At 45.3% G+C, this 27,223-nt stretch overlaps 1 protein-coding gene across 2 annotated transcripts in view; it reads left to right on the top strand.

The window, feature by feature from the left end:
* Positions 1 to 24,172, top strand: part of HACD2 (3-hydroxyacyl-CoA dehydratase 2) — an 84,348-nt gene extending 60,176 nt beyond the window's left edge. For both annotated transcript variants that reach the window (XM_084802395.1, XM_084802396.1), the window contains exons 5-7: positions 14,401 to 14,522; positions 16,427 to 16,605; positions 21,188 to 24,172. In XM_084802395.1, the coding sequence (XP_084658521.1) occupies positions 14,401 to 14,522; positions 16,427 to 16,605; positions 21,188 to 21,270 (384 nt within the window). In that variant the 3' untranslated portion in view covers positions 21,271 to 24,172. The remainder of the gene's footprint in view (positions 1 to 14,400; positions 14,523 to 16,426; positions 16,606 to 21,187) is intronic.
* Positions 24,173 to 27,223: the final 3,051 nt, after the last annotated feature.

Genomic DNA, 27,223 nt, shown 5'->3' with positions numbered 1-27,223 from the left:
CATTAGGCTTGGCCTACGTTCACTTCTGCCACTTTATGCTGCCTCTTTCCCCTGTGGTCTTAACCCCTCTCAACTCTTGTCAGACTGCACTGGAGCACATATGTCATTTAAATAGGATGTCTTCTGGTGGCATTTCAGTCAGTCTGTTTAAACTGCCGAATGCTGCCATCACCCCGTACAGAAGGCAGCCCCTCCTCAGTCAGGTTATTGTTGAGCAAATTCAAGCTCTGCAGTGATTAAGTTTTCCTTAGCATTAGTCTTTTTCTCTCCTGGAGTCCGCGCTATACCCTGCACTGTCCTCACCCTGCTGAGCTCCCCTACAAACACCCGTCACATGAAGCTTCTCATGGCGTTTCTTCTGCTTGCTCATCCCTAGACTAAAATCTGACACAGCATCCCCAGGTGTCAGGGTCAGCGAGAGAAGAGACAGCTGCATGGCTCATCTCTCTGGAGCCTACACAACTGTCCTCGTTCTGAGGAGGAAGGTCGGGGCTGGCAGGGAGTGACCTGCCCACTTTGCTGAGGACTCTGAGGAGCAAGAGCTAGACCTCTCCTTGCAGCCCCGGTCCTTCCTTCCTTCAGGCTGGAAAGCGGCCTGTTTCTTTCTCTCGGCTTCAGGTCCCAGAGTTGAGGAGGTTTTGTGTGTTTTGCATTTCAGTCTTTTAAAACACTAACTGCTCTCCCATAATATGGATGTTATGGATGGTTCAGTAGAGTGCCCTGCATTTTTCCTGTTTTTGATGGCAAAGTAGCTTATTGTTGAAGATGCTCTCCTCAAGCATGTACACTATTGAGTAGTGTCCACATGTGCCCTGCAGCTGTCCGTCCATAGTGGGCAGCGTTCAGAGCAAACCTTGCCCCTTGTAATCCTTGGACTAACAACGATGTTTAGTTTTTGACATCAAGGGCACAAGAGTGAAAAAGTAAAGTGTTACTTGGACCTAAAGTAATGGTCTCCCAAATAAACAAATGAAATTTACTGGCTGGGAGCAACCTGAGCAATAACATGAGGGACAAGGCATGTGTCACAGAATGTCAGTGGAGGTTGTTAGCACGTGAGCTCCAGCACTCATATTTTCATGGGGAATGGCCGAAGGTGCTGCTTTAGACACATTGTACACGCAGCATTACACTCCATCCCCTCTATTTTGTCCAGTTAGATTTTCATGTGTGTTTTTTCTCATGCTTTGTAAATGACTATGATACTCTTTCAAAAAAAAAAACAAAAAACAAAAACAACAACAGAAAAACAGGAGTGCTTCTGCAGGTAAAGGGCTGTTAGTTTTAAACAAACCCTGAGAGTGGGGGTGGCATTCATGGTCCTTTCCCTGTTTGGTGCGAGGTAGCAATTGTCGGGTCTAGTGGCCAGTCACGGGGCTACAAAGGCCTCACCCTTCAGAGAGGTCGTTCATTGTGACCCCATGTCCCAGATTCACCCTTGTTGAGAAACATGTCATACGCCCTTTCTCTCTGATTTGAGTTCAGTGATGCCAGCGGAGTACAGTCAGCGTTATTATCTGCATGACTTTAGAGATCCTTGTTTCCCACTGTAAAAGTTAGGTGATTGGCGTGCTTCGTGAGCATTGCTAAAATATGTCAGCAAAGCCAAGCGAAGTTTAAAGGGTTCACCTATAAAGTGCTTTTAAGCAGGAGTTTTCTACAGCACCTAAAGCACTGATTAATACTCATTTGGAAATTTTCTAATATGTGGGAAGAACTCTTATTACCCGCTTCTTTGGCAGAGCAGTCCCTTCTATACTCTAGCTTTTTTCAAAACACGTTTATTTTGGAGCCTAACGGAAAACATCCTAAGAATCCTGGTACTTTGTACCTCCTGAGAGCCGTCCTTGCCAGTGAGCGCACTCAGGTGACTCACTGTTGGCAGTCCTGCGGTCCACAGGGCAACTGGGAAAAGTTTCTCCCGTCCTTAGGCTTCTACAGAAGACATGCCATATACCCCGTGTGCTTAGGAAAGAGGGCTCGGTAGCCATGTTTTACTTTACCTTATCAGAACACCCATGTTGAAACTGTCACAATGAGTGGTGATGTACTGTAAAAGAAGGAAAGCATATTACTAAGTTGTCTGCATTTTCCAGAGAGGACCCTTTCAAGTCTGCGTAAACCCTGGAGCACTTCCGGACTTTGTAAGACGGACTTGATACTTGTGTGGTGTGCGTGTGTGCATGTGCAGGGCCTGCTTTGCCTAAAGGGGAAAAACTAATCACTAGCATTCTAGGCTTAAACTTTTGTTCTCCTCAGATTGCTGCCATAAATATTTGTTTTAAACAGGAAAAATCTTGTTTGCTTCTCCCTCCCATGCTCTTCGCTCTGGCTCTACCAGCATATCCTGAATTTGGAAGCTCTGTCTCTTGCCTTCCTTCTGTGCTGGTGGCTGTCTTACTAGGCCGGCTGTACTGGAAGCCCCATGTGTAGACACTGGGCAGCTTCAGTGCGCTGCATGGTTCTGGAGAGCTCCGTCATGTTACCTTACCATCTGGGGTTGAGGCTCTCAGCTGGCCACCTCATAAAAGTAGCCAATGTGTGCCTCAGCCAGTCACTGCCTGCCAGATCCAGTCTGAGTTTTTTTTATAAAAAGGCAAAAATCCAGATTTTTTTTTTTTTAAAGATTTATTTATTTATTAAGTACACAGTATTTTACCTGCAGGCCACAAGAGGGCACCAGATCTCCTTACACATGGCTGTGAGCCACCATGTGGTTGCTGGGAATTAAACTCAGGACCTTTGGAAGAACAGGCAGTGCTCTTAACCTCTGAGCCCCAGATTTTTTTTTTTCTAATGTGAAATCTCCCAATTAAAAACAAATCAAAACAAAAACTAGTTCAGATATGTTTAAAGCACTGTGCAAGTCCAAACAGAACACTCATGGACAGAGACCTCTGGTTGCCGTTTTTATCTCTGTTTTATTTTCTGTCTTTTGAAACTTTTGTACTTACTATGCTGCGCAGAACAAATGCAGTTAGCATTCCCAGGACATATTGCCAATGTGGTTTTGTCTGGTTGCTCCATGCCTGGCAGTGACATGTATTACACCTTGGGAGCACAGCTGGCAGGCAGGCTGTGGTGTGTGTGTTCCAGCTGTTCCTTTAGGTCACAGCAGCCTGATGCTGGGAGCATTGTTCTCTGAGCTGTTGTTGCTGTACTTACAGCAGTGGTAGTCCACAGGATACACTATGACACTGCATATGACCCCATTCTGATGTAATCGCGTGCCTGGGTCATACTGAAGGCAATAGCTGTACCAAACTTCTCAGTTACTAATACAGTTTGGAAGTGAGGAAGACTCAATTAGGCATAAGGAAACATGTTGGCAGAGGCCTCAGCCAGTGAAAGCCCTACAACCATACAAAGGCAAATACTCCAGTCTCCATATGAGGAAACCAAGGCTCAGAGAGAGTAACTTGCTCCAAGAAGTGCATCTAAGAAGGCGGAAGGTCTCTTTCCTTCCAGAGCTGCAGTTGGAGCCAGACACAGTGACGCAGTGACTAGGCTAGCCCACCTGAGTACCCATGATCCTCTTTCATGCATTCTAGGAAATGGGCTGAAAATACAGCAAGCCATAGAGCTAGACAAATGGGATACTAGGACACTCAGAGCTGCACGCCTGGCTACAACAGAATGCAGACCGGTTGTGCATTGCCTGTTGCCTGCATGCATATGTGTCATTCTTAGTGCATGTTCAGAACAGTTGATTCCTTAGCCAAGAGTGATTTGGTAGACCAGCATCCTCATCCACATCAAAAGCAACCCGCTGGGCAGGTGATAAGGCTTAGCCAGTAAAGGCCACGCGCCACCAAGCCTTGCCTGGGTCAGTCCCCAGGCCCCACATGGGACCAAGAGAGAACTGATGCTTTAAGTTTTCATCTGACTTTTAGAAATACACATACACACACACACACACACACACACACACACACACACACACACACACACTAAGTAAATAAATAAAATAATTTCTTTTTATTCTGTTTGTTTGCTTTTAAAGTAGTCCTGGCTACAGAGATGGCTAGGTGGCTAAGCGTACTGGTGGTTCTTCTAAAGGACTCAAATTCATTGCCCAGCCCCCACATGGCAGCTCACAGCTGCCTGTAACTCCAGTCTTGGGGGATCTGAAGCCCTCTCCTGCCCTCTGTAGATACTGCACACATGGTATACAAGCATGCATGAAGACAAAGCACCCACACATGTACAATGACAGATGTTGTCTTGGGCTGTTGTGGTGGTTCATACTTACAATCGTGGCCAACATTTTGGAGGCTGAGACAGGAGGATTCTACATTAGGGAGTAATTTGGGTGTGTAGTGAGACTGTCTCAAGCTGCTGCCGAGAGAGGGGAAAAGTCCTTAGTTGTTGTGTCACGATGGTAAAAAGGTTTTGATCAGTTTCCTTTGTCACTGTGAGTTTTAAAAAAAAATTGTGTATAGATAATAGCAATCACATCTAAATGGGATAAATAGTATTTTTTAATTACTTAGTTCATGTTTTCCATTAAAAAATAGTATTTTAGTCAGATATAGTGGTGCATGCCTGTAATCCCAACACTCAGGGAGGCAGAGGCAAGCGTATCTCTGTGAGTTCAAAGCCAGCCTGGCCTACAAAGTGAGTTCCAAAATAGCAAAGACTATGTAGACAGACCCTGACTCAAACAAACAAACAAAAAAGGTATTTTCTAGTTAGTTATGTATCCTATCATAAAGACTACTTTAATATATGAAATTGTCATGTTAAAAGATAAAGAATTAATCCAGCCAGGCATTGGTGGCGCATGCCTTTAATCCCAGCACTCGGGAGGCAGAGGCAGGCGGATCACTGTGAGTTCGAGGCCAACCTGGTCTACAAAGCAAGTCCAGGACGGCCAAGGCTACACAGAGGAACCCTGTCTCAAAAAAACAAACCAAAAAAAAAAAAAAAAAAAAAAAGAAAGAAAAAAAGAAAAGAAAAGAAAAAAAAGAAAAAAAATTAATCCAGATGTCTTTTAAAACCACTGTACCAGTATTTTTATATTTTACCAAGGATAAGATTCCTTTAAATAAACAACTAAATGAGTTACTTTTTTATTCAAGTTAAAGAAAGGACTAAGATTGTCCTTGTCACGTTTTCCTGCCCAGCCCCTCAGCTCATGTACCTAGCTAGATATGGGGCCCCAGTGTCCTCAGGCCACGTGCTACGATACTGGAAAAAAGAGAAATGCAGTTGCTGACCTTGTAAGGGCTTCCATCCTACTGCAGGTCAGGCCGTGCCAAGCAGACCGCAGACACGACCTGGCACGGATCACGGCTGAAGCACAGGGGAACAGCGAAGTGCTCCAATCGCGTGCCCTGCCTCAGCTGCCATAGCTGGATGGTAGTGTCAGCCTGTTGTACTTCCTCAGGAGCCATGCCTCTCTCTTCATGGAGGATGCTGGGAGTTAACATATACAAAGTACTCAGAACAGCCCTGGTGCTGAGGACGACTCAGGACTAGTACGCTCATCCCATACTAGCCACGATGTAGCCTGATCCTTTCAAGACAATGGAGTGATGACTTTCTGTGTAGCTGTTCTGAAGCCTTTTCTATGTCCTGAGGTTTTTAACAGAGATGTAATTGACTTTTCACATAGAAAGTAATATGTTCTTTATACTTATTAAAATAGTTTCACAGTAGCTGGTGAAAATTTCTACATAATTACTTTTATCCTGCTTAAGGAATAATTATCCCTGCTAATGGGAACTATCATTATCATAATCATGATTATTATCCTAATCTAAAGCGTTTATTAAGAATTTGATTTTGGCTTCTAACTAGGATGGCCCTTCTTCAAAGCAAGGCCTGCCCTTGGTGTTTTTCTGCTCTAAGACAATAACAGTGCAGCCCAGCTCAGGGCCAGGCTCCAGCCTGTTAGCCTCTCTCAAAGACCCTCATTGGTAAGTTTCTTTATACATGGTCTTGTCTTTCCAAAGACTGTTTCATAATCCAGCACATCCTGAGGCCTTATCCCTAAACAATATGTACAGAAGCCTTGTAGCAGTTATATTTATTTTTAAATCAATTCCCAGGGTACTTGCTTCTTATTTTGATGGTGCTTGGGTTTTGTCTTTCTGCATTTATCTACTGAGTATGCGGAAACAGCAAAGTTTAAAGACAACTTGGGAAGCCAGTTCTTCCCTTCCACGAGGTAGGGTTCCAGAGGGCAAGCCTAGGTCTTCAGGCTTGGTGATAAGCACCTTTACCTGCTGAGCCATCTCACTGGACCTCTCTTTCAGCTTTTAAGACAAGGTCTCACCATGTAGCTGTGACTGGCCTGAACTTACGGTAGTCCAGGCTGGTCTCAAACCTGTAGCAATCTTCCTGCTTCTACCCCACAAGTACTGAGATTACAGGCGTGAACTACCACACCCAGCTGTAAGAGTTGTTTCCCCCTTTTTCTTATGTGTGTGGTATGTATGCGTGTGTGCTTGCAATATGTGTGTGTACACATGAGTGTGCATGTGCTTGCAGGCCCTCATGCATGTGGAGGCCTCAGATTGATGTGTCCTCTTCAATCTCTGTCCACTTTATTCTTTTGAGGGAACATCGCTGAGTCAAGCCTAGACCTCTGATTTAGCTGGCCTCCCTAGCCCACTTGCTCTAGGAGTCCCATCCTTGCCTTCTTGTCCTCTTGCTGTGTGACAAGCATTTTAACCACTGAGTCACCCCCTCAGCTTGCAGCTAGATGATTTTTATCTTTTGTTTATTTTATTTTCTGGAGACAGTTCACTGTGTGTAGCCCTGGCTGGCCGGAAGTTCACTATACATCTTCAAACTCACAGAGATCCCTCTGCCTCTACCCCCGGAGTGCTGGGGTAAAGGCATGTGCCACCACGCCTGGCCCCCTAGATGACTTTTATTTATTCTGGAGACAAGCTCAATGATACAGCGCTTGCCTAGCATGCGTGAGGCCCTAGGTTCAACGCTGACATTCGTAATTAACTTTTCATGTAGACATTAATACGTTCTTTATGCTTATTAAAATAATTCCACAGTGGCCAGTAAGAATTTCCACCAAAGGAAAAAGAAAATTGTACTTGGAAATGATTTCAGACTTAGAGAAAATTTGCCACCCTGTACAGTGAGCTCCTGTATCCCTGTAGCGCAGACTCTCTCCCGTTGCTCTTCTACAACATCCATTCCAGTGCCGCCCAGTTTCTCTGTGTTCATTTGTGCAATGTTGTTTATCTTCTTCTGAACCTTGAGAGTAAGATGTGCATGACGCCCTGTTGCCCCTAAACACTTAGGCGTGTTACTCAGGTACTTAGCACCTGTATGTAGCCCTGCAAGTAAGGAGGTCGGCATGGGGCCCACTGACTGCCCAAACAACGTTTTTTAAATGACAATACATATACATACATGTACAAACACTATAGCTATGTATGTACTTCTGGATGTGTGCACACATGGCTATGTATGTATAGGAAGGTGTGCTGTCTGCCTTAGGTACTGTCTTCAGCACAAGAACATGGAAGGGAAGGAGTGTTCATGTCACCTTGTCAGGCCTTAGTCTGGAAAACCCCCAGTCTTTCTCGTGCACACACCCCTGCTCACATCCTTGACAGTTTTAAAGAGCATATATTCTGATGGCCTCCAACCTAGATCCATGCAACAATTCAAGCCATGCATTCCTGGATAAACAAAAATAACAACAGCTTTGGAGCTTTTGGGTTTTGTGTGCTTTGTGGGCGAGATTGGGGTGATGGGGGTCTTGTTTGTTTTGTCTTCTTGAGAAAGAAAGAACACAAAGCCAACTTAACATACCCAAGTAGGTAAGAGAGGAGAATCTAGGAGGGAAATAATGTGATCAAAACATGAATTTTTTAACTTAAAATTGCATTTTAAAAAGAATTGCAGTTTGGGCACTTGAAGAGTTTACAGCTCCAGAGATGTTATTGATTGTTTATGGGCTCTTTAAGACTAGAAATCTTAGGCATGCGTCCTTGTATATATGCACACATGCACTCACACACTTAATCTAAAGGTTACTTCTATAGCTAAGTTGTGTGTGCATGAGTATATGCACATGTTAAGAAGTCAGACTGATTCCTCCAGTACTTGAGTTTTCTAGTGCTCCCATTTCATGTTGCAAATATCTCCACCAATAGCAGGAAGCCTAACATATGTATGTAAGACTGTGCGTGTGTATGTGTTCATGTGTGTGTGTGTGAGAGAGAGAGAGAGAGTAAGTAGAGCTGTCTGAGACCAAAAGGTGGTATCTGGACTCCCTGGAACTAGAGCACCGTGTGTGTGCTGGGAACTAAATGCCCATTGTCTGCAGAAGCAGCAGGTGTTTAACCACTAAGCTATCTTTCCAGCCAGAAGAAGCCTCTTTTTCTTAATATGTTGATTTATTTGCTCAGTTAGTTTACGTCTTTACTCCAAGTACCTAGTTTCCCAACCGTACTGGCCATTTATTTCATACCTGTGAGGGCCAGAACCAAGAAGACAAACTAGAAATGTTGAAGGTTAAGGTGTGGGTTTTCTCAGCTTTCCTCTCCTTGTCTGTCAGATGGGAATTCATGGGGCAGTTTATGCACAGCCATGCTTGGTGTAGAAGAGCGCAGTCAATACAATAGCCATAGTGTTGCCTACATAGCTATTGAAAAGAAATTGCTCCCCAAAAGAATAAGCAAAGAAGTCGCATAGGCATTCATTTTTCCAAAGAAGAAGAGCAAACACCAGGAAGCCCAGGAGATGCTAAGCTGCTGTAATGTGAACGGCTGGCCTGAGCACAGTCTTGTGTGAGTACTGCCTTTCCCACAGTGCCACGTCACTTCCTCCCCTCGGGTCTTCTCTCTTCACAGGGAAAGGGGTGTTAGGAAGAGGAAAGAAGACTTGCCATCAAGCTCGGTCTCAGGAGTTCTTTAGAATAAATGGAGTGATAAACAGCAGGTTTTAAGGCACCAAGAAGCATGATGTTTCTACAATAGAGGCTTCTATGCGCACCATCTGTTTTCTTTGAATGTAACAAAAGTGACAGCTTTCTGTGCACTGATCGTCCCTGTGCCTTTTAAAGTCAAACATATGATGTTATCTGTGTGTAAACGGCTCTCTTGTGCCCGTGTGTTTTTCCAGCTTGCATTTCTATGTAAACTCTCTCGGCTGAATCACACAAACCACCTACCCGCCACCTTCTCCATGGCCTCAGATCTGGGGCCGTGAGGTGCCCTGCTACACTCTCTGGTCTCATGGACATGCATCTCTGAAACCCAACACTTGGGAACAGCAGCTCAGTAAACATTGTTTGCCTAGCATGTGCAAAGCCCTTGATTCAAACTCCAGTAACGTGTAAACCAATATGGTGGCACATGTAATCCAGCACCCAGGAGGATCAGAAAATCAAGGTCATCTTTGGCCAGTAGGAAGTCTGGGGCCAGCCTATGCTAGAGACCTTGTGTTTAAGGAAAAAGAAAAAAGAAAAAAAAAACCATCTGGGGAGCCTCGCCTAACCCTGCCCTCTGTCCTTCCTAAGCCTTGATAAATCTCAATTATCACCCTTTTCCCCTTTTGCCTCATATATTAAGTCAGTATTATTTTCTGGAAATTCTTATTTTTTAAAACAACTTTATTAATTTTTATTTTAATTGCAATTTTTAAAAACTCACCATTTTAGGGATCCACTGCTTTTTGGTAAATTTAACAAGTTGTGCAACCAACAAACCTTAATATGGTGCTTTATGCGTTTTTTACAATTTACTGGTGCTCACAGCCCCTAGCCACCACTGACCTACTTTCTGTCCCCAGATTTGCCATTTCTAGACAGTGGCCATTTACATGTGGCTTCTTCTACACAGCATGGTGAGTGGTTTTCGTTTGTTTTAACTCATCTGTGTTGTAGCACATACTGATTTTTTCCTTTATGTTCCTCAGTCATATTCCATTTTATGAATATATTATCTGTCACCAACTGTAGCTATTCAGCTATTTTAAATTTTTTACAATTATGAATTGTGATATTTCTATGAATATTTGTGTGCAACTTTTTTTTTTCATAAAAGGAATCTTGCTATGTAGCTGACTTCAAATTCATGATCCTCCTACCTCAGCCTTCTGAGTCCTGGGATTATAGGTGTATACTATCATACTCAGCTTTAAAACTATTAATTTTTTTTTAAAAAATAGATTCCTTTCTATACAATATATCCGGACCACAGTTTCCCCTCCTTCCTCTCCTCAGCCTTCCCTGTCCCCCAGAGCCACTCCCCCTCCATTTCCCTTCAGAAAGGAGTAGGCCTCCAGGAGACAGCAACCTAATACAGCAAAACACGCTGCAGTAAGACGAGGCAAAGTCCTCATACTGAAAGTAGACAAGGCAGCCTAACAGGAGGAAAAGAGTCCCACGGGCAGGCAAAAGAGAAGAGACACATGTGGCTCACTGTCTACTAGGAGTCCCACAGAAACACCAATCTGGCAGCCTTAACGGTACAGACCCATGCAGGCTCCATCCTTGTCACCTCAGTCTCTGATCCCGAGTGAGCCCTGCTTAGCTGACTCCTTAGGCCAGGTTCTCCTGGTGTCCTCCATCCCCTCTGCCCCCTACAGTCTTTCCTCCCCCTCTTCCATGAGATTACTGGACCCTCCAGGGGAGGGACGTGATAGAGACCTCCTGTTTACACACTCTCTGCATGCTGTCCGCTTGTGGGTCTTTGCACCTGCTTTCAACTGTTGCCGGAGGAGCCTCTCTGATGATGACTGAACAAGGCACCAAACTATGAGTATAGGAGAATACCACTAATAATCAGTTCGGTGTTTTTGGCTTTTGTTTGGCCTGTTGTGTTTGGCTCTACCCTAGGTCTCTCCCATCTAGTGACTTTCTCCGCCAAGGTTATACCATCACTTTCCAAGGCTCCCATTTACTCATTCTCTGTAGGATCCTCCCTTGTTCTTAGCCTCAGTTTGGATTTAAGTCCAAGGCCCAGAATCCTGCAGCTGTAGGAGGCAGCAGGTGTTGTTGGCCAGCTGTTCATTATGTCCACTTCACCATTTCAGACCAGCATCTTATTCCTTTTTCTTTTAGTCTCATACTAATTGTGTCCATTTTACATACTTTAAAGTACATGCCTGCTGTTTCCTTTGGAGGCTAGGCTCTGCCAGCTAGCTCAAGCATTCTTTTGACAGACTTTGCTCCCTAGCCGGGTCTATCTATTTAGAATGTAGCCTTAGGGACAGGACTGCAGTATGAAGTAGCTGAGTGCGGAGTGTGTTTTGTAGTCTCTCATGCCCTGTTGGCTCCCATCTCTGGGGTTCGTAAGCCTGGGCATTCTTCAGTCTGTACTGAAGTCATTTTGTTGTTGAATTGTGGAAGGCTTTTTTGTTTTTTGTTTTTTGGTATTTTCCCCCTATTGATTTTGATATAATTAGGTTTTTAAACTTGTTTTTATTGTGGTGAAATATCTACAACATTTACCATTTTGATCATTTTTGAGTGCTTCCTTGTTTTGTGGGGTTTGGAGGGGTGTTTTAGTTTTTGGGGTTTTATTTTGGGTTTTTGTTTTGTTTGTTTTATTTTATTTTTAGGTTTTTTTGGTTTTACGAGACAGAGTTTCTCTGTGTAGCCCTGGCTGTCCTGGAACTCTCTTTGTTGACCAGGCTGGCCTCAAACTCACAGCGATCCACCTGCCTCTCTCATGATTACTCTTCTTTTTGTTTTGTTTGTTTGTTTGTTTTTTGAGACAGGGTTTCTCTGTGTTGCCTTGACTGTTCTGGACTCACTTTTGTAGACCAGGCTGGCCTTGAACTCACAGTGATCCCCCTGCCTCTGCCTCCCAAGTGATTACTTTTCATCTGCAGAATTTTCTTCTTCAACTCCCAAACTGAAGCTCATACCAGTTAAACAGTGATGCCTCATTTTCCTGCCCAGCTCCTACAGCACTGTGTCTTCACTGTACCCCTCACTGCATTTGACCACTCACGTAGTGCATATGAGTGCTATCATATAGTGTTTGTCCTTTTGTGAATGGCACATTTGGCTGAAAATAATCTCCAAGGCTTACACATACGAATTTTCTTATGTGTGCGTACACAGTTGTTGATGCAGTCATCCATCAGTGTACTCTTGGCTTTCAGCTAGCTTTCGGCTGTTGTGACTAATACTGTTGTAACATGAATTCAAGTCTTGTTGGTCCTTTTGTTGATTTTAATGCATTACATTTTGCCCTTGTTCTGTGTTATTGAATAATCAGAAAGATTGACCTGACTTTACCCAAATCTCTTATTTTAATTGTACGTGTATGGGTGTTTTGCCTGCATGTATGTGTATTATGTGTGTGCCTGGTGCCAACAGAGGACAGAAGATGGCACCAGATCCCCTGAAACTGCAGTTAAGAATAGTTGTGAGCAACAGTGTAGGCACTTGGAATTGAACCTAGGTCCTCTGGAAGTGCTCATACCCGCTAAGCCATCTCTCTAGCTCCCCAAACCCATTTTTGATAACAAGGATGTATTTAGTATTGATCTGCAGTGGTAGTTGTACATCATGGCCATTCCCCTGTTCCCGACCTTTTAAAGAGACGTAAGCAAACGCAGGCAGTGTAAAAGCTGTCTGTTTCCTCAAACCACCTGCTTGGCTGGGGCAAAGTGAGAGTTTGAGACTTATCTGTTTATTTATTACTTGCCTATGTGCAGGCCACTGGGATGACACAAGCCAATAGTAGGTATTAAAAAGAAGGGAGCTGGGCCTTGAGTGAGCCCAGTGCGTTGGATCCCTTTGCTCCACAGATAGTTGTAAAGCATTTTTCTGTGAAAAGCATCAAGTGCTTTGGGGAAACAAAAGGTGAGCTAAAGCACACACTCGGCTTCCGAGATGAGGCAGAGTACAGAATACAGGAGGAGCCCCCCACTGGGGGCTTTAAGAAGGGTTTTAGGCATAGCTGTAAAAAATAATAGTAATAAAATAAATCAATAAAAAAACATACATCACTGTCAGATAAAGAGGGTTGCAAAGTCCATGGAAAACAACACATCCTATGAACCGAGATGTTGGTATCAATAGGCTTTAAGCAAAGCTGTGTGGGCACACTGAGGCCCTCAGCACGGGCTTTAGAGGCACCTCTCTCTGCCTTACCGTGCCTAATAGAAAAGCACCAGGAAAGCAAAAAGTACTCCTGCTCTTGACAGTATAAAATTCTTATTATTTTTAGAGAATAGTAACCATGCACTTATGAAGTTCTTTGTCAGGGCAATTTAGTTAATAGCTATGTAAATGACTACTTATTTCACTGTGTAGGTGGATCGCTCCATGTACACTTTCTGAGAAAGAATGTAAGTGCTAAAATCTGTTGGCTTTCCAGATGCAAAGAAGCAAAGTGAAGGCTGGGATGCTGCACCTTTGCAACTAGGTGTAGGGATGAGACAGAGAAAGCACGGCAGAGTAGCCGGCTCTGACTCCCCAACCAGGTAGGGCATGGGGAGCCAAAGTGAGTCGCACTGCAGGGTTGTCACTGTGGGTTTCACTCACAAAAAGTCAGCATTGACCCAGCTAGAGTTGGGGGGAAGGGTGCTGGAGTTCGTATTACAGCCATAAATTCCCTTGGGACAGCACCTATAAAGCACAGAAGGGGACTTTTCAGGATTATCATGTGTCAAGCATAAAAACAGGCAATGTTAGCCGGGCATGGTGGTGCACACCTTTAATCCCAGCCCTCAGGAGGCAGAGGCAGGCATATCTCTGTGAGCTCGAGGCCTGCCTGGTTTACAAAGCAAGTCCAGGACAGCCAGAGCTACATAGAGAAAACCTGTCTCAAAAAAAAACCCAAACAAAAACAAAAACAAAAAAATAGGCAGTGTCAAAGCTCTTCCGGTTCTAGAGGCCTTGTGTGAGCAGCAAGACAGCTTTTCTCCTCATGGAGGGCGTAAGCCTGGGCTGGGGAAGAAGTCATCAGTGCCCCAACATGCAACGCCTGCCTGGTGGATGGTCTCTACCTCTTCTTTCCTTGAGTTCATCCTACCCACGTGTGCTGTAATCCTCACATTCTCCTTCTTGAAATGTCCTCAGATTCCCAGCTGTCACACCAATTGTGTTGAGATGCGTGGTGATGGCTCCTTCCCACCAGCTTGTCCTTCTAGCCTCCCCCACATACCCACTTTTGACTCCTACCAGTGTCACCTCACTCTACCTCATCTGAGTAGCAAAGACACTCCCTGAAGGGCCCTGCCCATCCCGTTGTCGTCCCGGCAGCGCCTACATCTCCTCTGCAGAACTGTTGTAGGTGCCTGTGGCTTTGATCATCAAACCCTTTCTAAGCTGTGCTACAGCCATTGAGGACAGATGTGGTGGCTGTGGCTGGACAGCCCTGCAGGCACTGCACACTGTAAGATGCCTCTTTCTGACAATACTTTCTTTGCTCTTACATCTTTTTTTTCCCCCCTCTCCAGGTGCAGAGTGAAGACAGTGTCCTTCTGTTTGTTATTGCCTGGACAATTACAGAAATTATCCGTTACTCCTTTTACACGTTCAGTCTATTAAACCATTTGCCTTACATCATCAAATGGGCCAGGTAAAGAAGTACATGCAGCAAGGACTAACTTTGAAATCATTCGTCACCATATTTGCCTTTTATTGCCTGAACATCTCAAAACTAAAATTGGATGAGATGGAGGGATCTCACCAAGAAGGTCTTTACTTTGAGCTATAGAAACACTGTTCTAAAGTCTTTATATTTTACTTGGGTTATTTTTATTGAAATCAGTTCTTTTTAGTTAGGTTATTCGATAGAAATTTAATGTATCTGTTTTTGTCCTTATTCAGTTTAGTTGAAGAATTTGACCTATTATGGCGATTTCTGGTACATGGCTACATCTCCTAGTCTTGTTTTGTCAAGAAACTATGACGTGTAAGGTCATTTCTTCCTTAATAACAAATATTACATGGTTTTCTCATCTTTTGAGTTTTGATTTGCTTTGATTACTCTTACCAGTAATATTCAGTTAAGAATTCAGGCATGGTGATTCACCCATTTGTAAGCCCAAAGCTTGAGAGGCCAAGGCAGGAGAATTGCCACAAATTCTGGCCACTGAATGAGACTCCGGTCTCAACAACAGTAACAGAATTCAGGTATGACTTAGGCAAAAGGCTGATGGCACATCTGTCTATCCCGTTGTGATTTTATGCATGAAGGACTATGGGGTGAGGAGGACAGAGCAAAAAGGCCCAAACTGACTTCGGAGCTAAGACACCTCATTTCCTAGAGGAAAGCAGCTGTTGCTAGATAGTTTATGGGTTCGGTGATTGAATGAGGAACAGACTCGGTTTCCAAAGTTTGCTTTTATTACTGTTTTTTGAAATAAACTATATTTCAGGGAAAAGTACCAGCTACCAGCCAGCCTGTGCCACCACCATGAAGGCTGTGTCTGTGGGGAGAGTCTTGGCTGAGCCTTGGTTTTACTCATTTTTCTCTGTGATCTATGCCCTGCCTCATGATCTAGGTCCACAGCAGGGAGTACGGCTTCTTTCTCAGCAGATTCTTGTGCCTGGGACTTGAAGCCAGATTAATCTGGAGCCATGAACAGGCACAGGTTTCTGAGATCCGAGCTGACAGTTTCCATAGGGATACTGATGCCTCAGAACAGTCTGTAAGCCCATCCTGTGCTGGTGGGAACTGCCCTCTGTGTTCCTTTCTGTCTGTAGATTTAATGTGTATGAGTGTTTTGCCTGCAGGCATGTATGTGCCTAGTGCCTGCAGAATCTATCAGAAGAGGGTTTTTGGATCTCTTGGAACTACAATTATGGATGGCTGTGAACCACCCTATGGGTGCTGGGAATCAAACTCTGGTCTTCTTCAAGAGCATCAAGTGCTCTTAACCACTGAGCCATCTCTCCAGTTTCCCCTGAATTCTGTTAAAACAGATAAAACTTTTTAAAGTGAAAATAATTGTATGACCCTCTCATGCAATAGTGATTGTATTTGTGTGGGCTTAGTTATAAAATTCAAAGCCATTAGGAGTTTTTTAATGTTAAAATTAGTCAAGATTTTGTTTTCACAGCAGCTTGTATGGGCAGGCATTTGGGGACTAGCAGGATGTGGTTGTGTAATGTGCTGTGTTCTTCAGTCCACATGCAGCTTGGTGTGCTCTAGGAATTCCTGGGTAGCTGTCCCCGCCTTCCTCTCCACTGCTGCTGGGGAAGGAAGGCCCTTGTTAGAGTGTACCGCCCCTGCTCTGCCTTCGCTGCTCTAGAGTGGCACGTTCTGAAGGAGCACGTTCTGAGGCTGGCTGAGCACATTGCTTTCCTTGAGAACGTTTGGAGACATGTACCTACAATGGGCCCTTTTCACAAACTGGCTTGTGAAGGCTGAATATGAACAGGTGATCGGGAAATGCAGAGACAGTAGCTTTCTGAGGAACAGACAGTGCTTTGAAGCACGGCTGCGAGCCACACAGTGAGGGTTTTGTTTTGTTTCAGGTACACACTTTTCATCGTGCTATACCCAATGGGAGTGACAGGAGAACTGCTCACAATATACGCAGCTCTGCCCTTTGTCCGACAGGCTGGCCTGTACTCCATCAGCTTACCTAACAAGTACAACTTCTCCTTTGACTACTATGCATTCCTGATTCTGGTAATGATCTCCTACATTCCGCGTAAGTACATTTGTGTGCTAAAGGCCAGCTCGGCGGTAACTCAAGTGGCGGGTTTTGCTTGGCTTTGCTCTGTATCTCATGTAAATCCCACTCTCGGGGACACTTTGGTTTTTATTGACCACTGACTATCAGGAAATTTCCCTGGTAGCAGCTGAGTAAAAATGAACCCTTCTCGATACAGCTGCAAAATGTTTCCCTTCTCAGTGTGGGGGTCAGCCCTGCCTCAGGGAAGTACTAAAGAGAAAGCAGGAAACTACCAAGGGCCTTACCTTGCCTTTGTTTTCCTGTCTCTTGAGAGTTGCTTTATTATGGTTTGTGAAAAACATCATAAGAAGATTTTTGCATTGTTCGGTATATCAAAATAGGCAGTTTTACTTCACATTAAGAGATCAGTAGCTGACTAGAAACAAATAACAAAATAAAAGCAGATGCATTGTTTTTCTGCATTTCTCCGTTTCTTGTTGAGTACAAACCTCTGAGAATAGGACACAGTGTTCCTTTCAGTGTGGCTTCCAGTTATTCTAATAGAACGTCTGGTGGCGTAAATGTACGGAAAATCAAGTGTGCCTGTGAGCACACAGGGGCAAAACAGCGTGCCGTGTGACCGTGCTGTCAGGGAGTGCCTGCTGCTGATTCTGAGGACTGTGTCTTGGTTCCACTCACTCGTAGCTCCTTTGGGTGATTTCTATATTCCAAAAGGACCTTTTAGGCCTAAGGACAAACCAGGCTCTTTTAGCTAGCCTGGAGCTACTGTAACTCCAAATCTCTTCTAAGGTTCAAGCAGGGATACATTGTATTTCTTTAGCCCTCAGCATTATCTAAGTGAGTCACCCTAACCATCATAAATGGCATGTTTGTGTCCCTCAGCCGAAAATTGCATTTTACGCATTGTGAGGGGAAAAACAGCTTCATCCAGATTTCATCTGAAAGTTGATCTTGGAGAAATTCTTGGACACCGTCCTGCTTCATGATTCAGTTTCCACTCTATTCATTACCGAACTCTCTGTTTAGTGCTGGAGACCTGGTGGCTGGCAGCCACTTCTCTTCAGAAAGGGTGCTGGGTGTTGAAACAAAAACGCAAAGAGTAAAAATGTGCATACCACCAATGCAGGGCTTTTCACCTTCAGGTTTGCTCCCCGGGGCTTTCTTTTTGTTTTGTTTTGTTTTGTTTTGTTTTTTCAGCTCCAAAGCTTCAAGACACAGCAATGACTTTACTACTCTCAGATTGAGTGGCACCCCCAGGGCACCCCAGAATGCTTCCATTTTGATAAACAAGAGCTAGGCCCCACGTGGGATGACTAGAAAGTAGGGACGGTGGTGTGAACCCTCACCCCACAAGGGTTCCTGCTGCAGTCCCCAAGCTTGCCTCACTCTTCTCTCCCTGGTAGTCAGCCTTGCCAAGACTTCCTGTAGCCTATTGCTAGACTTACTGTCAGCTCAGACACAAGCAGCCCTCCATGACGCTGGGGCCTGTGGTGGAAAACAGAGCCAGCCCCGCGGGGTTTTCCATCTTACCCCTCAGCGACGGAGCAGCAAGCACTCCTGGAGGAGGGCAGAGCTCTGCTCTCATTGGTGTTTGTGCAGTGGGATTACTGGAAATTAACACAGGGCCTTAGCCACGGACTCTCCCACTAGCCTGTATCAGCAGCCCCAGAACTCTGTCTTACTTTGTTTTCATTTATGTTTATTTATTTGTTAGGAAGACATGAGTGTACACATGGCACAGCACACATGTAGAGGTCAGAGGACACATTTAAAGAGTCAATTCTCTCTTCCCATATGATCTAGAGATGAAACTCCTATTGTCAGACATGCCTAGCAAGTACCTGTATCTGCTAAGTCAGCTAAGGTTTATTTCCAATTATGGCTGGAGCATGTGTTTATGCACATAAGTTTAGGTCCCTGAGGAAGCCAGAGGCATCAGAGCCTCTGAAGCTAGAAGTAGTTAAAGATAGTTTTAGCTGCCCCACATGGGTGCTGGGAACCAAACTTAGGTCTCTGCAAGGAAAGTGTATGCTTTTCACAGCTGGCCCAGCTCCCCAGCCAGAATTCTGCTCCCTTAGCTCTTCCCTCTTCCTACTTTGTGCTTTCCAGTTCAGAACCAACAGAAGATGGTAGATGTCTCAGGTGCCTATTCAGGTTAATACGTTCAAGGCTTTCGTTGGTGTGGCTAGATGTATCCAAGTAGCCATGTGTCAGGAATAGTCTGTCCTGAATACAGTGGTCCTTCCAAAAGAAGTATCTGTGCTTTGGCCGCCAGGAAGTCGCCCCTGGAACTAGAAAACATCCCAAGAGCATCCCTTGTCCAGCCACCGCCCCATTCCTGCACATAGAGCTCCAGGGGCTTGTGAGGAGCCATAATAGGATGATAAGGACCACAAGTGGCCAGCAAGTGTCTCAGTGGGTAAAGGTGCCAAGCCTGGCACATGGTGGAATGCAAGAGACAGCTCCTCCTACAAGGTGTCTTCTGACCTTCACATATGTATCATGATGTACATACATGAGCACGTGCGCGTGCTCCCCCCCCCCTCTCTCAAAGTTTTTTAAAATCTAAATTTAGAAAAAGCCCTTATTTCTGCAGTGTGACCCTGCTGATAGCCTCAAGCTCTTTCCCATGGGACTGAAGGAACACGCTGAACGTCTTCTGCTCTCACTGAGGGCCCTAATGAATGGCCTCTAGTACCACCCTCTCAAGTAGCCTCTGGGACCCGACCACCCCCTGTGGGAATGCAGTCACAAACATAGCCAGGGAGAGTGTCCTGGGCATGCTTAGTTCAGAGTGCCTTTCCTAAGGGAAAGCTAGCAAAGCTGGCCCTGCATTTTTAAATGATTACAATTAGCACTCCTTGTGGCTTAATTATATCCTTCCTTCCAGGTTTTAGATTATAGACCTTGTCAAATTTTCTGGCTTTTGTACCAAAATAGTTGTGTCACTGCTGAATTCTCTACATAAGCTGAGCCTTTTCTTTGAATAACTTCCTCCCCGGAACAGAAAGGGAGTGGCCACATCTCTGGACTCTGATGTCTTGAAGTTCTTTGGGAGGGGCGTGGTGGTGCACACCTTTAATCCCAGCACTCGAGGCAGAGACAGGGGGATCGCTGTTAGTTTGAGGCTAGCCTGGTCTACAAAGAGAGTCCAGGACAGCCAAGGCTACACAGAGAAACCTTTTATTGAAAAAAAATTAAAGTTTAATCAACTGGAAGCTAGGTGTGGTAGTGCACACTTTTAATCCCAGCACTTGGGAGGCAGAAACAGGTCGATCTCTGAGTTCAAGATCAGCCTGAGTTCCAGGAAATCCAGGTCTACACAGAGAATCTCTGTCTTAAAATAAGAAAGGAAGGAAGAGAGAGAGAGACAGAGACAGACAGAGACAGACAGAGACAGACAGAGAGAGAAATGATCAACTTGGAATCCATTTGAAAAGTATGGAAGAGATGGTCCCACAGGGGTTGGCAATAATAGGGCTCCATTCACTACAGGCTCCTCTCTGGAGGTGGGGCCTGAGAAGGGAAAAGACGGGTAAGGCACTTACACGGAGCTACGTGGTGACTGAATGTCCAATTTGCAGTAGCCATGCGAAGGCCATGTTACTCAAATCAGTGCTTCTTCACTGGGCATTTGTGGTGAACAGCTGTTAGTTTGGGATATTTTGCCATCTCTGGTTTCGTATGCTAAATTCCAGTAACTCCACCCTCTCGCCAAGTGTTCTCTAGAGAGGCTGCCCCTCTTTTAAGAACCCAATAGCAAGAACAGGACACTTTCTGGTACGTGGTGACAATGAGACTGGCTTCTCTTCTACAATGACTGGTCTGCATCCTAACCCTGCTTTGCTGCTTTAAGTATAAGTTAGTAGCCTTCCTCTCCTTCTTCCTTCTTGCCAGTCACAGAGCAGCCTTCTCAAGTGCCGGATGTGATTGCTGTGTCTCCCCACCACACAAGACAGACTGGCTGAACAGTCCAGAGCCCAGAGCCTGGTCCTCCCAGGTTGTCTGTGAGACCCTACGCATGTTGTTTACCATATCTAGGCCTATAATTCCTCCTCTAAAGGAGGAAACTCCATCACTCGGCTCTCTCTGGTTGTTCTGAAATTAACCAGAGTAAATGTGAGGGTGAGTGGAGCATGAGCAGGGTGGGGCACATTGCTCAATGGTAGAAACTTGCCTGAGTATGTGATGCTCTGTTATCAGTCCCCAGCACAGCCAGGCGTGGTGGCACACACCTTTAATCCCAGCACTTGGGAGGCAGGCGGACCGCTGTCAGTTTGAGGCCAGCCTGGTCTACGAGTTCAGGACAGCCAGGGTTACACAGAGAGACCCTGTCTCGAAAAACAAAAAACAAACAAACAAAAAAGTCAGTCCCCAGGACAGACGGTAACTTTATTTGGTGGCCTGTGATCCTGTGATGGGTATGGGGTGAAGCAGGGTCTGCTGTTTCAGCCATGGAGCTTGGCTGAAGGGAGGAATGCTGTCCCTCCCTCTCCAAGTTCTCTTACTGCCATCGGTCCCTGGATGAGGACCCCAGGCTATGGGTGGACAGAGCTTCAGGGACTCTCTAACCCACTGCTCTTTTCTTGTCTTCCAGTCTTCCCCCAGTTGTACTTCCACATGATACACCAGAGAAGAAAGATCCTTTCTCGCACTGAAGAGCACAAGAAGCTTGACTAGCTCCACACCACCACCCCAAACCAAACTTTTCAATGATCAAAAAATGCTGCAGACTTTCTGAGTTCCCAATAAGAACTATTTTTAAAACATTAAAAACAAAACAAAATAAATACCAAAATCCAGTGTCACATGGGCCTGGGATTTTATAAAAAATAAAAATAAAGATAAAAATGCAAAAGGCTGTTACATAAAGCATCCTAGCTGGTCCTTTCAGCATGCTCTAAGCAGGAGTTCCCAGTATCTATGATGGCACTAGAAGGGGGCTGGCACTCTCTCTCCTCCGTGTATCTGGCAAATAAAGACCTGTAACCCGGAATGCTTGAGAGTTACAGTGTGAGTAATGACGTTGCACCGGCTGACTGCCCAGCTCGCGGTGGAAGTTACATTGCAGTCTGCAGTGTGTTTAGCATTCCCTTCTCAAAGTGCTTGACTGCATGCTGGAAACTCTGTGGTTTTGAAGCAGCAATTTGTCCTCTGGAATGCTCTGAAGTTGTGGCTAGGACCTAGCCCTCATATCTAGTGAATGACTTACAAGAGCATATGCCTGTGAAGCTTCGGGTAGCGCCTGTACCCAGCAAGCCACTGAACGCCTTTCATTTGGTTTCGATTGAGTCAGTCCTGCCTGCCACTAAGAACCATGCTAGAATTTAGTAAGTCTGTGTATACAGTAAAGACCCTTGCGTGGAACGCAGCTTCAGAGACTAACAAGCCGCGATGTAAAGGGGGAAGCTCGGTACCCAGTGAGTGCCGAGGACCTTCCATCCAGCGCCCTTTGCTCAGAGCACAGGTGTGTATTGGCCAGCGCCCATCTCATCACACAGGAGGAGGAAAGCTGTAATTAAAGGCACTTGGAAGGTGTTACTTTACCACCATAGTCCAGAAAAGCATTCAGAAATAGATTTATATACTTACTTTTCATTTTAACTTTTTCTCTTTTGTGTAGTCTCCTTTCCTGATTGTGGTCCGGTGTTCATTCCCACCAAATTGTTAAGTTCAGAGACAACATATGTTCTAGGATAAGCTAACAGCAGGATTGTCTCCATGTGTCAGAGCAGCCCCCAGCTGGTTTGTGACTGTGGGCGTTGTCTAATAAAGAATGTCTTCACAGCACTTAATTGCCTAACTGTGTATTTAAGTCCCCTTAGGAAAGGTTTGGAGGAGTCCCCTTAGGCAAGGCAAAACTCACTGCCCGGCCCACTGCTCCCTCCCAGTGCCCTCAACAAACTCTCCTTTCAAAAATAGAAAGCAAGGTTCAGATGAAAATGCCAGGCACAAGCGTGGGTGTGCACTCGATTTAGACATTTCCTTCTTGACAGAATCACTTCCCTTGTTTTTCTTTCTTTCTTTCTTTCTTTTCTTTTTTGTTTATCTTTAAGACTTTAAAAATCTTACCATTGTAATCTAGAATATAATTGTTTCAATCAGAAGAGTATAATGAGAGCTACATCTTCAAATGCATATTTGCCTAGGAGCTTGAAAAGCTAATGCAGACAGGTGTGTCAGGCTGAGCATTAGAATTCCGCTCCAGTCAGCTCCAGACTTGGCCATGTCGAAATCACAATCTGTCTATTCTGGGATTTGATAGACAAATATGTGGGAACTGCTGGTTTGTTTGGTGGTTTTGTTGTTGGTTTTGTTGTTGTTGTTGTTTTCAGCTTTTGCTCCCTTTTTATTCCTCCAAACTGTATTTCTTCTGTAAGACAGAAGCAGCGTGAGTTCTATCAGCCCCGTTGCTGTCTCTAAGATGGTGACAGTTGCTTTGGGATGTCCACGGAAGGTGGACTGAGAAGCGGGTCCACAGCCCAGGGACCCCTCGGGCCTTCCTGCTGTAACTCAGCCTTACACCTGCGTCGGCTGAATTGCATCAAATTGAGCTGCAGCGAGGAGAACAAGATCACCAGTTTCCTTCACAAAAAGGGTCTCAATCCAGGTGTCTTCTGGACATGCGCATTTAAGACACAGCAGATGAGCGAAGGTGTCCTTCTGTCACCTCTCGGTAACTGGCTTTTAGGGTTGGTTTTTTTTTTTCTTCCTTTTTCATCCTTACCATGAATTAATTTCTCCGTTGAGGTAATCGCTTTCTTTTATAAACTGAGAACATCCAGCCTCCCCAGGTGTCACAGCTAATGGTGTGAACGAGGAAGGTGCTTTTCAGTGAGTGTTTTGTCAGAGCTAGAGTTACTCCCACCTCCCCACACACCCACCTGAGTTCAGATCTTCCCGAGGGGCCCTCTGCGGAATGGAAGGAGGCTCAGGGTGCACAGCAATGCTCCGCAGACTCCTGGGGTTAATCTGCCTCGGGCTGAGGTTTCCCCCACTTATTGCACCTCTCTCCGTCATAATCAAAGGCCCCATGGAGTTAGTCAAGGAATAAAGCACTGTCGGCCCCCACCGCCCCCCCCCCATGGAAAAGTCCCTCTGAAGCAAACTGAGCAAGAGGATAGTGTGGACGTTGCTGGGCCAAAGGGGCAGAAGAGGCGATCGTGCCTTGCTTTTTCACTTGTGTTGGCTTTTCAGTCCTAATAAAAGCCCAGCGTTACTGAGGTCCAATCTGAAGATCAGACTCAGTTCTGCAATTCAGATAAACCATTAGAAGACATCAAAGTCAGTACACGCTGCTCCTTTGAAATTTGGGTAAAAAATTATACAACCATATATATAGTCATTTTTGTATTTTTTCTATGTTGTAAAAACCAAAATTGTAATTTTATAAGTCTTTGATTCACTAAAATTCTATAATTTAAATGTATTTTTTGTATATTTAGAAATAAGGAGCTCAAAAACTGTGCTTAACTTTCTATGCATGCACTTGAAAGCTGTTTTTATCTGATACTAATGTAGTAGTAAGTTATACTACTTACTGATATGTGTTGCATTCCAAAATAAACTGCTGTGTGCTCTGCCTGGGTCTGATCTGGGGCCATGTTGCAAGAATGTGGAAACTCCCATTCCATTACTGACCTAGCTTGTTCTTTGATGATTTTAAATCTGTTTCTGATATTACTGTTTGTGTACTTACAGGAAAAATAGACTTTATTAAGATGTTTCTCTCTGGCAGTCAGTCGTCAGGCTCACCAAGGCAGGGTGCCAACATGGCTGCGCAAGGGTGTGAGTAAACACTCCCCCACCCCACCCGAGGAACCGAGAAGTATAAAACATTAATCAGAAAAAGTTAAGAGCCTTGGTCCTACATGGGGTTTTTTTGTTTGTTTTGTGTGTTGGGAGGTATCTTAGGGTCACTGTCTTAGCAGCTTTCTAATATTAAGCTGAGCCCCAACTCTGCCGATAACTATTTCCCAGTGTTTGTCTTCCGTGAAAACTAGACATAGTGAAGTTCAAGTGTCTCACCCTGAAAACAGCTCCAATTCTAGGCCATTTCTGGGGGTTCTCCACAGTGTCAAACTCACATAAGTGCTGATGGGACCTGGGTTGGGACATCCCCAGCAGGGTCACCTCTGGCCTCCCACTCTGGAGCTGCAGTTTTTTTTTTCCCCTAGAAAGGTCTGCAAGGCCAGGCTCATCAAATACTCCCTCTCCTGTGCGGGCAGCAAGACTTCGTTCCCCCGGAGTCTGCAGTCTTTCTCAGAGTTAACCACTGTCCCTTCCCTAGAGCATGCCTCTCACTGTTGCCCGCGGGGCACTTTAACTGCCCCTCTCTCCGTCAGGGTCCTTTGCTTTTCGCTTAGGAGAAGCTGACACTGAGAAGCTGGTGGGGATGTCAGAGGTCAACGCCGCCTGCATGCACACGCTGCCTTTGTAGTTTTGGGGTGGTGGTGGGAACTGGGTCTTTCTGACTAGCATTGTCTACATTGTGGCCATGCTGACATCAGCCTCAGCTCGGAGGACTCGCCTGTGTCATTAGGAAGCCGCCTGTTACACACAGTATTCCGAAAATGCTGCTGGGTTCTGTTCCTTCACTCTTAACAAGAGTGAGATCTAGCATTGCAGCTCATCATGTTGGTTTGCTGTTTTTTTTTTTTTTTAATCCCAGCCTTACAAATAGCCTGGCTCATAGTCAAACCATTTGGTAGTGAAGAAACTGTTGTAAGTAACTATTACCAAAAATAGCTATACCTATTAACATTCCTCCCCTTGCATCTAAGAGCCAGGCCGGGGGGAAAGCCATGAAGTTCTTTTGTTTTTTTGTTTTTTTTTTTAACCAACACATTCTTTGAAAATATGAGGGACACTTGTTTTTTTTTTCCATTTAGAGTGACACCCACGGTGTTACATGGGGAAAAAATTCTCCATACCAAAAATAATTTTTCCCACAAAAGGCAAATTTGTTACCATTGGGTAACAAAGCTAAACGAGTGAAAGGTTTTGTGTTAAATCCCCTGGTGTCCATTTCGTAATCCCCTGGTCCATATTATCTCCTGGAAGCTCCCTAATCCCAGAACAGTACTTTCACATTTGTATGCGGTGGGCAGACGCACTCCAGATGCGCTACAATTGCAGTCCTGGTTGAACAGTCTGGAACGCCATTTCTGCCTCTGCGTTGTGGTAGCAAGGCCTCCCCGCTAGGGGGCAGCACCTCCAAAGCAATCCGGGCTTCAGGAGCATTGGAAAATAGCTTTAGCCCAAGGATAACAAGGGGCAGAAAGGCGCACAGATGAAAATTAGTCACGCATCTATTGTCCATATAAAGCAAAGACAAGTTTAGGGCACATTCTGGAGGCGTGCAGAGAGAGAGAGAGCAGTTTGGTGCACGCTTTGAGGATCGGGTTTTTCCCTTGATGCTCTCCTGTCAAGGACCCTGCAACCCAGATCTGGGGCAAGGGGGACTGAAGTGGGGGCAGCTGCAAGCAGGTGTTAGTTAGCACCACTCTGCAGTAGAGCCTGCATGTGATTATTTGAAATGCCCTGAGAGGTCCTTTCCCACTGTTAGTTTGTCTCTGGGTATTTTTGGAGGGCAGTCTGGGCCATGAGAAAATGTCAGACCACCTTATAAGGCGGTGTCTGGACCCGCGAGTGCTGTCTGCAGCATGTTGGGTACACTGTGGACTTGAGTTAACTGGACTCTTGGACTGTGGGTTTTCTCACAGATTCCAAATACTCTCTCCATGCCATGAATTATTCTCTTTAACAGACCTTGTGTCTTCCTCCAGGGAGAGCTGTTTAAACGGCCATCACATCGAAAGTACCAAGCAGAAAACCAGCCTGCCTCAGCCAGACTGTGTCTGTCACCCACAACGGTTCTGAGGGGCAGGGGTATGGATGGATATTATGCCGAGGGGCTGTCTGTGGTTTAAAACATTGAGACGCAGTGAAAGTTTTCTTCTGTTCAGCTTTCACTCCGCGAATGCATTTTGAATCTCCAAGAGAAGATGCTTTGCCAAACTTTCCAGACCTGTTTTCCCCAAGGCTCTCTGAACACACCTTGTAAGACATGACTGTTGACGGCAGCTTTCCCCACCGGGGGCTACCCACCCCTTCTTGGGGATGATGAGAGAGGGGGTCAGCCCGGGGTATAGGAATCTTGCTGCTTTGGTTTCCATGTGGATGTAAATGGATGCTTAGATTAATGATGCCGGTGTGCTCAGCCCCAGATGAAGTGTGCCGGTTGCTGTTTCCCAGTGCGTGTAAGAGGTGTCACTAGCGCATGTGAATCTGCTTCAGAGACCAGGCAGGGACCAGCAGCCCCAAGCCAAGGTCAGTCCCCTGAGCCTCATTACCTTCGGGGCTCCTGCCTGCCCAGGGTGTGCTTAAACCCCGTCCTCCTTAATCCCTCCGGATACTATCCCTCGTGCCAACTAGGCCCCGGACATGGTGCTCACACCTGTAGTCCCTGCATTGAGGAGGCAGAAGCAGTGGATTCCTTTGGTGAGGCTAGCTGAACTGTAGAATGAGACCCTCTCCTCCCCCTCCCCAGGGAGGAGGGGAAGGAACTGGGGCGGGGGGAGGCTATCAGCAGCTTTTGGGAACACATTTTCCCTCCTGTGAGCCTTTATCC

The sequence above is a fragment of the Acomys minous genome, assembly GCF_964271855.1.
Source record: "Acomys minous genome assembly, chromosome: 11".
NCBI classification, from domain to species: Eukaryota; Metazoa; Chordata; class Mammalia; order Rodentia; family Muridae; genus Acomys; species Acomys minous.
This window is presented reverse-complemented; position numbering and strand designations above follow the sequence as displayed.